General features: G+C 49.8%; 1 protein-coding gene across 1 annotated transcript; it reads left to right on the top strand.

Annotated features, from left to right (window-relative positions):
* The first annotated feature begins 6,822 nt into the window (after nt 1–6,822).
* A4GNT (alpha-1,4-N-acetylglucosaminyltransferase) lies at nt 6,823–9,758 on the top strand. The gene is made up of 3 exons (XM_030029443.1): nt 6,823–6,939; nt 7,737–8,186; nt 9,147–9,758. The coding sequence occupies exons 1-3, from the start codon at nt 6,823–6,825 to the stop codon at nt 9,756–9,758; spliced, it is 1,179 nt and encodes a 392-aa protein (XP_029885303.1).
* The last annotated feature ends 218 nt before the right edge of the window (nt 9,759–9,976 follow it).

Raw genomic sequence — 9,976 nt, forward strand, 5'->3', positions numbered from 1 at the left:
GCACAGCAAAACAGTGAAAGGTGATGGTGAAAAGCTGGGCTGCGCACAGGGCACCGATGGGCACCCAAGTTTAATTGCTGTAACTTCCCAAGATGATTGTCAGATGGGCTGAAACTTTCTAGAAAGAGGTCTTTAGAGCTACTTCAGCAAACAACGACATCAGTTGGCTCATTTGGGACAAGTGTCTGTGTTTCAGAAGGGAGATATGGGGAGTGTGAGCGGTTGATAAGCCCCAAGGAACTTACCTAAGCCCTGCTCTTGGCAGTGGTCAAAAGCACAGACCTGAGCAGACCTTTGGTAAGGTTTAGAAAATGAGATATTGTTTAATATAATTTAATAACCTGGTTTGGGTGATGCTGACAGTATTTATGGAAATACTATAATTTGTTATGCTTCTAGGGGAATGCCAGTGCCTTCAGGCCCTGGCTTCTCTTTTGAATGGGTGAGAAATCATCCTTTTGAATGTTACTGGGGCCAAATCCAGACCAGTGGCTGGTTGGGCTCATGGAGAGCAGTGCTCAGCCATTTTCTGGAGCATCCTTGAGCAGCCACATCAATGCACCTCCATTTTTGGAGATCTCCAGAGCAGAGATGTTTATCCTTTCATTTAGCAAAACTGAAGCAGATTCCCAAGCTCTGGAATAAAATGAACCTCATCTCTGAGCAGAGCAAAGGTGATTTTGTAGGATTACTGTCTCTAAGGTTATTCAGGATGAAGAGAAATCTCCACAGGGTCTATCCACTATGGAGAACATGAAGGCTTGGGTGGGCCCTAGTAGAAACCCAGGCTGTCCCAGTGAGCACTGTCCCTGCTGCAGAGCATCAGGCAAAACAGTTGAACATCTGCAGCCCAAGACACTGAATGTGCCACGAGAAGCAGCCAGCATTGCATGTGAACCAAACCTGAGAGGGCAGACCATGGGCCAAAGCTGGTGCAATACTTTCCCTATAACCATGGTGAGTTTCCTGTGATGTTCAAGGCTGAAATGTTGCTCTGCGCTTGCTGGATGTGCAGCAGCATGGAGAGGTGAAGGGAAAGCGTGACTTTGTCACTAGTCACCTTGCTGGGAGCTGGGGCCTCAGCCTGCTGCAGACTGCTTATGTGACACAGGGGTGTGATTTTTGCCTCCCTTTGCCATGCCACCAAGCCCTTGGGGACGCAGAGGCACCTGGCACAGGCTTTGCCTGCAGACTCCCATTTTTCTGGGCTCCCCTTGCAGCAAAGCAGAAAACAGGCTCCTGTAGAAGGGAATGCAGAGCAGCACCAGGATTTCGGCTACTCCCTGTATTTAGTGGTTTTTGTGTGGGTGTGAAGCATGCAGCAGTCTGTCCAAGTCACTTGGCAGTACCCCATCCACCAGCACAGCCCCCAGCTCCATGCAGACCGGGCTTATTGGTGTGTGTGAGCCTGCTTGTCATTCCCCCCACTGCCTTTCCAGCAGGCTTCTGGGGACCCAAACTCACGTGCTGGGTTGGCAGGGCACAGGCAGGGCCATGGCAGTGGCACCATGGAGCAGAGACCTGGTGAGATGCTGGCAGCTCATGGCATCCAGGGCTGTGGGCAGCCTGTATTCATGCACACCCCCTTCTGCTGCACATCGAGCCTATGTGTTTTGGCTCATAGTTTCATCATCTCCCCTATATGCTGGTGATACAGGCTGCTCCAGGCTGTAACTTTACACCGCCCCTTCTGCAGGAGTGGGTTGCACAGAAAATTCCCCTCCTAACTCCAGGGCAAGGGTCTCAGTAGCACATCAAGGCAATGGGGGGAGCTGGTGTAGGAGGGGGATGCTTTCGTGTTGTGCGAGATAAAAGCTGGGCTGAAACTTTTAATAACAGTTGCCATCTGCTCCAATGCATACCCCGGTATCAATGCATCCTCTAAGCTCAGCAGACACTACCTATGTGCACTGGGAAGGGAGGGAGGAAGGGATGGATGGATGGATGTGTTGATCCCCGGAGGAGGTCCCAACTTTGGAGCTGGACACTGGCCAACCTATTTCCTTGCAGGTCAGACTGCAACGATGGACCTGAGCGCATGTTTGCCAAAGGAGAGGGTTTCTCACAGAGAGGTTTGTTGGGGCACGGGGGCTCCTCACCTATGTCATTGCCAGAGAGACTTCTTTGGCATTGGAGCCCTCCTGCTGATTTTGCCCAGGACGTTATCTGCTGATTAAGCCCTGACTATCTCGACAGCTTTCCGTGGGGACTGTTTGCTCTGCCTGGCTGTGGCAACTTTAGCCGCTCTTGCATCCTCTGCCAGCTCTCTGCAACAGGAAACGTACGCGGGAGCACAAAGCAAGCTGGGGGCAGGCCCTTTGCACCCTGCGGTGGGGTGATGTGGGGTGCCCCTGAGCTGGCCAGGAGCAAACGGGCACTCCCTGGAGTGTTGGGTGACTAATTTTTAGGAGCAGGCAGGCTGGCTTTTTTCTGCCATCACAAGCTGTGAAGGGTATGAGCTGAGTGCTTTTTGGTGGCTTGTAAGCACTATGTGGTTGCTGTTGGTGGAGGGAGGCGGTTTTCTGAGTGGCAAAGGAGTGGTTTTGCCATGCTTGCATGTGTGCAACATGCAGGGCTGCTGGCACTCATTGGCTGGACAAAGCTTCCAGCCCTGCTAGTAAATCTGCCCTGGATATATAGCCTTGCCAAAAATCAGGAGGAGAAGGGGAAAAAGAACAGAGGGGAAGCTGCAAAGAGCCTGATTGCTGTGGGTGACTGGGAGCCAGGGGTTGCATCCCAGCAGGATGCTCTGGTCCCCTTGCACTGGCTGAGCCGCGCTGGTCCAGCCCAGGTCAGGGTTGCAGGAGGGATGTGCTGGGGAGCAATCTTTGGTGCTACAGCTCCACTTCTCCGTTACAAATTCTGCTGTCCCAGCAGAGCATGGCCACTGAAGTTCATACCCCTTAGACCCCACGGCCAGGAAAGCTCTGGGGGATCCTTCCAACCTGAGGTGGGTCATCCCAATCCTGGGGGCACCTGACAGTGCTCCTGTACCCCTCAAGGCATCCTCCTGGGGACAGGTTGTAGGGACAAGCAGAAGCTCTGTTGGATCAGCAAACCTCCCCGCCTGCTTGATCTCTAATAGGGAGCTAGGCAGGCATCTGAACTTGTCAGGTAGCCCGTTCAAGCTGTGTGGTGTTATTTGGGCTGTGTTTGTGTAGGAGGCCCTGTTGCTGCCTTCCTTGAAAGTATTCAGAGCCTCAATGCCACTCCAGCAAAGTAGTTCTTTGCTATAGGCCAAAGAACAGTAAAGTAGCCTCCGTAAGCACAGTTCTAGATTCAGAGGGAAAAGGCTTAATATGCTGCGGACCACCCCCAAAAGGTGCAAACGGTCTGCCTTTTGGCACCCGCGTTGCTCAGTCCCACCCATCTCTTGTGACCCTCACGGAGCAGTGGGGCTCACATTTGGCTGCCCGAAGGACCTCGCACTGCAAACTCCCGTGGGCCTGCACCTTTGAAAATACAGCCCTAGCAACTTGTTCGGCCTTATCTCAGCACACCAGGAATGCAAACACCAGAGCTCGTGGAGAGTAAGCCATGAGATTGCTCCAAGCCCCGGCAGGGCAGAAGATAGTGGAGAGGCAGTGCAGCTCTTCTGGCACAGGCAAAGGGCTCTCCACTGGCTGTGGATACCTTCCAGTGTGGTTCAGCTTGGCTTTGCTTCCCAACAGACTGCATGCTTTGCTGCTTTTTGCAGCCAAGAGGTGAGTTTTGCTTTATCTCTAAATATGTCAGGTTGTAGAATCAGAAAGCAGGTGAGAAGCCATGCGGTAAGAAGCCCCTTCATTTGCATGCATTGCTGGAGGTCGGAATGGCTGCATTAATTACAGTCTGCAATAAATATGATATATTCTTCTACAGGTTTTCCATTTGAAAGAGGTTTCCAAATGTGCCTGGTGTTAAATCTGTAAGGAAGTTGGCTTTGAAGTGTACACACGTGCGCTGACTTGATTGTAGCTGTAATTTACCTGAGCAGATTCTGCAAAGACATGAAAATAAACCAGTGTAGGCTCAAGCTATGCTGTGTGTGTTACAAACAGTGACTGCCTCGGGGTTATTCCCTGCTGGGAGAAATAAGGACAGTCACCCAGTTGGATGGGTGCAGACCCAAATGCAAAACCTCCTGGTTCTCAGAGGAAAGCCACAGCGCTGGGGATAGACAAGAGGATGGGATTCTCTCTTTTTAATCCCGAGGGATGCCCAGGAGCCATAGGAATGTGGATTCAGTGACAGCAGAGTTTGGCATTGCCAGAGGACTGTGATATGTATATTATTTACCTGCGGTGCATAAATTGTAATTTGTAATGCAGGTGACTCGCTTCAGACAGTCTAAAACTCAAATCAGATTTGAACTAAAGGGCTGTGCCAACTGAAAGCTGCAGGTGCTGTTCTTTTTTTATTCTAAAAAAACCCTTTTGGCAAATGAGGGGAAGACTTAGTCCCCGTGTCCCGAGTCCCTGCGGGGCTGGTTGTGCCCCATGGGCTGCCCTGGGAGGGGACCCCTTGGGCCAGGCGGCCACTAGCCTGGACCAAAGGACCAGGACCCCAGCGTTTGTCCAGTCAGGCTGTGATGTGCAGGGGGTGTGTGTGGCTGCCAACCCCCCAGCAGATTGATTTACTCCCTTCGGTGGCGTTTACTGAAAAATCCCGCTGTACCTTCCCACAGCACGTGTCTCATGGACACCTTGGAGGAATTATCATGCAGCAGTAACAGTGCTGTAGTGCACTGGCATTCGTAGTAATCTCTCTTGTAGTCTCCCACCTGTTTTCATCCTACACTTGAAATACTGAAATTGCCCCGAGAAAAGAAATATCTTTACAAGATGGGCCATCAAGCCAGCATGCTGTCTGCTGCATCCAGAAAAGCAACCCACTCAGCAGGGTAATCTATTCAATGGCTGGGATTTATTTTTAACATTTGGTTCTGCAGTCCTTTTAACTTGAGCAGGGAAGTGAACATTTTGATAACAGCAGCCTCCAGGTCAAATGTGATGAGAATTCATAACTTGCCACATAGGGGTTTTCGAAAAGCAACCAAGCAAAACAATTTCCCAGAATGAGACGATGAAGATTCACATTTCTCTTCACAATGTTGTACACAGAGCTGGTATCTGCTGGAGTGTCTACTTATTCTCTCCCCGCAATTTGCAAATAAAATGCCTCCTGGACTATTTTAAATTTGAACAACTATTGCGAGCACAGCTTTGCTAGGCTGCTCATAAAGACCTCAGACAACAGATCTTTAGGCTGTCAAAGAAGAAATATTAATCCGGTAATGGGAATGTCCTAATGGTCCCATTTCTAATCAAAGCAAAGCCTGGGTTTTCTGCTTCAAGCAAGCATTGCCTAGAGAGTGGCATCAAGATTTAAAAATTGCAAGGAACAGAAGTAAGGAGCTCCAGTCCCTGGACTGCACTGGAGCAGCAGCACAGGAACAGCAGCAGGCATAGTTTAGGTCAGAGCTGGGACTGGGGAGAAGAAAAAAAAAAAGCCTGAAAATCTGGCCAAGCTGAGATGGGTGAGGGAACTGCTAGAGGGCAACTTTTTCTTTCTGTTTTATTTTCAAATGGCTGGAGTAAGTCAGAAGCATGTGTCTGAGAAAGAGGCAGGAGGGGAACGTGGAGGGAAATTTTGTGGTTCAAGTAATGTAGTTTAGTTTATTCTGGCTTATGCTGGTGTTTCCTGCGCCCTCTTGTGCTGGGCTCAGCAGCAGATGTTCATGCTGCACCTGAACACTGCTGGGCCCGTGGTGCTCTGCAGCACAGGCTGCTTTATCCGCAGGCTTGGGAACAACTTGTTTCCAAACCGCTTGTATTTGCTCTCCATTCCCTGTGTTCTGTCCAAATTCGATATCTGCGGGGAGGCCCTGGGTGTGGGGTGCTGCCTCTCACAGCAGGGGCTCCTCTACAGAGAGCTGGGGCAATGAGAGAAAGTGGGAAAACAATGGGAAAAATAATAATGAAAAAAGCAGCGTTCCCTCCTCTGCAGGCTGCTTTCTCCAGCAGATCGTACCCACAGCCACATTGGTGCCTGATGTTGTCACCCACTTCACCCCTGGCATCTTCTCCCATGCAGTCGTGGGAACCCAGGGTGTAATGAGAGACTCTGTGCAGTGGCAATGGAAAACAACAAAATCTGCTATGCAGCATGGAAAGCTGTACTGATGGGAACAGTCATTGTTTTAATATTTAATTCGATGAGATCTAGCTCTGAGAAATGGATCAGAGGCTGCCACAGCTTCAAGCGTGTGCTCAGCCCTTGCAGGGGAATTTCCACGGGGTTTGCTATGCTGCAGACTTATCTATATTCTGGCTGGCTGACATGGTAATGTGTCTCATTAATTATCTGAGCACACAGAGCTGTGTTTCCTCCCATTCCCTTTAATTAATCAAGCTTTAAATACTTCCAGGGGTCGCTTGGACGTTGGGTTGTCATTGAAAGTGTCTCCCCTCTGTTGGACCCTAGATCATGATCTCTGCAAAGCAAATGTGGGTTGCTCAGATGCAATCAGGTGGCATTTCAGGAGGGAATTTCCTTACGTCATGAGCCTGTCAAACAGTGCAATGCAGATAAGATTCAGTCCTGCCTCTTACCAGCAGGAACTCCCCAATGCTGTACAGGCTTGTGTCGTGGTGAAATTGGGAATGAGGAGCTGGGCCAGGCTGACGTAGGCATGAGATGGGTCTCACCTAAAACCTGTCCCTTCTTTGTCCTTTTAGGTGGGTCCTATTGGCCCCAAACCATTTCTGGGACTGAGATTCAGCCTGCAGCAGAGCCAGTTTTCCTCTGTGCGTCGTCTCCTGCCTTCAGAAATCCCTTTGCATGCTCCAGACAGCTTGGGTGTCTTCACCAGGGAGCTGGGCTTTAAGGGAGCCTGGTTGCCACCGTAATGTCAAAAAAACAAGCTGGAAATGTGGATTTGTCAGAACTATAATCCAGGTAGGTCCTAGTTCCTTGCTTGTACAAAACCATCTGCTTTCTATCCTTACATCTGCCTCTCTCTGGTCCTTCTGCAGCCCCCATCCCTGCAGGACCTGAGTCCCTCGTGGCCTTCAGGGTTGAAGTGTCAGCAGAAGGGCCAGACTGGGAAAAAGGCTTTGGTGCCTACATGCTAATATTGTAGGTATGGCTGACACATCCCAAACTGTAATCATGACCTTCCCCTCACTGGCACTGACAGCCCCCTTGGCCACCTAATTCCACCAGCACATTTTGCTCCTGAGATCCCTTGGACATCTCCTGCTTGGGGACAAGCATGTGTTGGCATGATGCTGCAGTGTTTGGGAACAGTTTGATACACCAGCCTGCCCCAGGGATGGGCTTGGGGGTCCTTCTCCTGGCATGGGGCTAGGTGATCCTTCTCACCTTGCTGCCTTCTCCCTTGGTCCTTCCCTCTCTGTCAACCCGATGACCTGTGTAGCTGTGCCATGAGACATAGCTGCATGTCCTTCCTCCAAGACCTCTCCTGGTCCCCCCTGCCTGGCTGGGGGTGAGGATGTGGGACCCCAGCACTTCACCCCACAGGGCAGAGCCCTCTGCACCATCAAACATCTCTCCAGGCTTGTTCTGGGGAAAAGGCATGAGCTTCACCAAACTGCCTTCATGCGGTGGGGTGAAAGCATGAGCTTCACCAAACTGCCTTTGTGCTACGCTGTCCAAAGCCAAGTCCTACCATTTCTCAGTCCTGCTAAGTAATAACACTGGCATATATTTTGCTGTTCCTTGCCTCTCTTTAGCATCCACGTCTGAGGCATGACCCCAAAGGCCCAGGGAAAGCAAGAATGTTGAAGAAAATCCAGATATGTCTCTGCTTCTTCTTTGTCTTGGGTATTTTATACGAGATCTCCCTGCTGTCCGGCTGCTTCTTCTCCTATATGCCTATGTCTAAGCACTTCCTGACACCTGAGCAGGTCTTGAACCTCGGCAAAAGCATCATCTTTCTGGAGACAACGGAGCGCCTAGAGCCACCTCCACTGGTGTCTTGCTCCGTGGAGTCTGCCGCCAGGATTTACGAGGACCGGCCCATCATCCTCTTCATGAAGGGACTTACGAATGACACGGTGTTGGACTTGAACTCCAGCTATACAGCCTTCTCGCTTTTGTCTTCTATGAAGAATGTCTTCATTTTTCCTCTCCAGATGGAAAGTGTCTTCCAGGAGACCCCTCTGCTCCAGTGGTACAACGAGGTGAGCATTATAATAAGGGGAAAATAGGGAAATAGGAAAACAGTTATAAATAGGGGGGAAAAATGGTCTGAAGTAGGCTTAAAATGAATGCAGGACTGGCTGTGTGAAATTAGTGGGGTTTTTTTGGTTTTTTTTTGTTCAGAATAGATTCATTTTTGCTATGTTTTGCAGTGTATTCATCTATCTGTTTACTGAACACATGATCAGCATTTCCCCCCCTATCTGGAGAATCAGATTTTTTGGCAAACAAATCGTTAGTAAAAATAGATTGCATACATGTTTTGATAAAACATCACTTAATAATCTTTCTCAACAGAAGCTGGTTGAACAAAGTGTGCTGCCTGAGTCATCTGAGCGCTTGTTAATTCTTCCACACACCGACAGAGCCTGCAGTAGATAAGATGCGGGAGAGATTTCAGTTTTTGTAACAGCAATACGCAAAACCAAGGTGGGATCTTGTGAGCCCCACCCTGGAAATAAATTCCTGGAAAACTGCTTGCAAGTAGCTTTTGTCAAATTTGTTTGGCTCCATCTCTGTGCAGGGCAGGCATATTTCCTCCAAATTCTTCCTTCTCCTGAGAAAAAATGACTCCAAATACCAACAGTGCCAATGAAAACCCTCCAGCCTGTTTCCAAGTGCTGGGAGTGATCAGGGAGTGTGTTAAGTGGGTTGTGTCCCACTGAAATAGCAGGCAATGGTTCGTGGTATCATTGATTTAACATTGTAGGTTCCATCAAAACACCCGTGAAATGTTCCTGTTAATTTATATTAACAAAGCATTGCTCTGCACTTGCCCTCTTATTTTATTCCAATAAAATTCAATAGATGGAGGAGGAAAAGGTGGTCAGTGACATTTGCAGGCGTGCAGGTGCAGTTTTATGATGCCATTTGCATCCAGTGGATGGATGTAGTCCATTCTCTGCTGGTGGCATCACTGTCTTGCTTTTTGAACTCTGCAGGTAGTCCCCGAGCAGGAGAAGAACTGGGTCCACGTCAGTTCTGATGCCAGCAGACTGGCGCTCATTTGGAAGTATGGGGGCATCTACATGGACACAGATGTCATCTCCATCAGGCCCATCCCTGAGGAAAGCTTCCTAGCAGCGCAGAAGTCACAGTTCTCCAGCAATGGGATCTTTGGCTTCCCTGCCCACCACAAATTTATTTGGGACTGCATGGAGAACTTTGTTCTCAAGTACAATGGGAACATCTGGGGGAACCAGGGGCCCTTTTTAATGACAAGGATGCTCAAAGCCATCTGCAATCTCACAGATTTCAAAGGCACTGAGGACCACAGCTGCCAGAACATCTCCTTCCTCAATCCCCAGCGTTTCTACCCCATACCGTACCCAGCCTGGGGCCAGTACTACGAAGTCTGGGAGAAAAGCCCCAATTTCAACCACTCCTACGCGCTGCACTTGTGGAACTTCATGAACCACAACCGGAAAGCCGTGGTCGCGGGCAGCAACACACTGGCTGAAAAACTGTACAAAGCCTACTGCCCCACCACGTACAAGGACCTGATCCAAAACGCGGAGCTGAGGGATTTCACACGCTCTGGGGATGCTGCATGACGTGGTGTAAGGAGGAAGGGGGTGATCCTTCCAGCCCTCCCCGTCCTGGGGCCAAAAGACAGTCAACACTGGTGTCAGTAGCTGGCTTTGTAGGAGAAAGACAGACCTTTTCATAACCACCATCCCTACTCCCTTGGGATGCTAAGGAGCATGTGCAGAATGGTGGTGGGTATCCATCAGACGTAGCCTCCAGTGACACTAAGGACACCTTTGCCTCA

Source organism: Aquila chrysaetos, chromosome 10 (genome assembly GCF_900496995.4).
Source record: "Aquila chrysaetos chrysaetos chromosome 10, bAquChr1.4, whole genome shotgun sequence".
NCBI lineage: Eukaryota > Metazoa > Chordata > Aves > Accipitriformes > Accipitridae > Aquila > Aquila chrysaetos.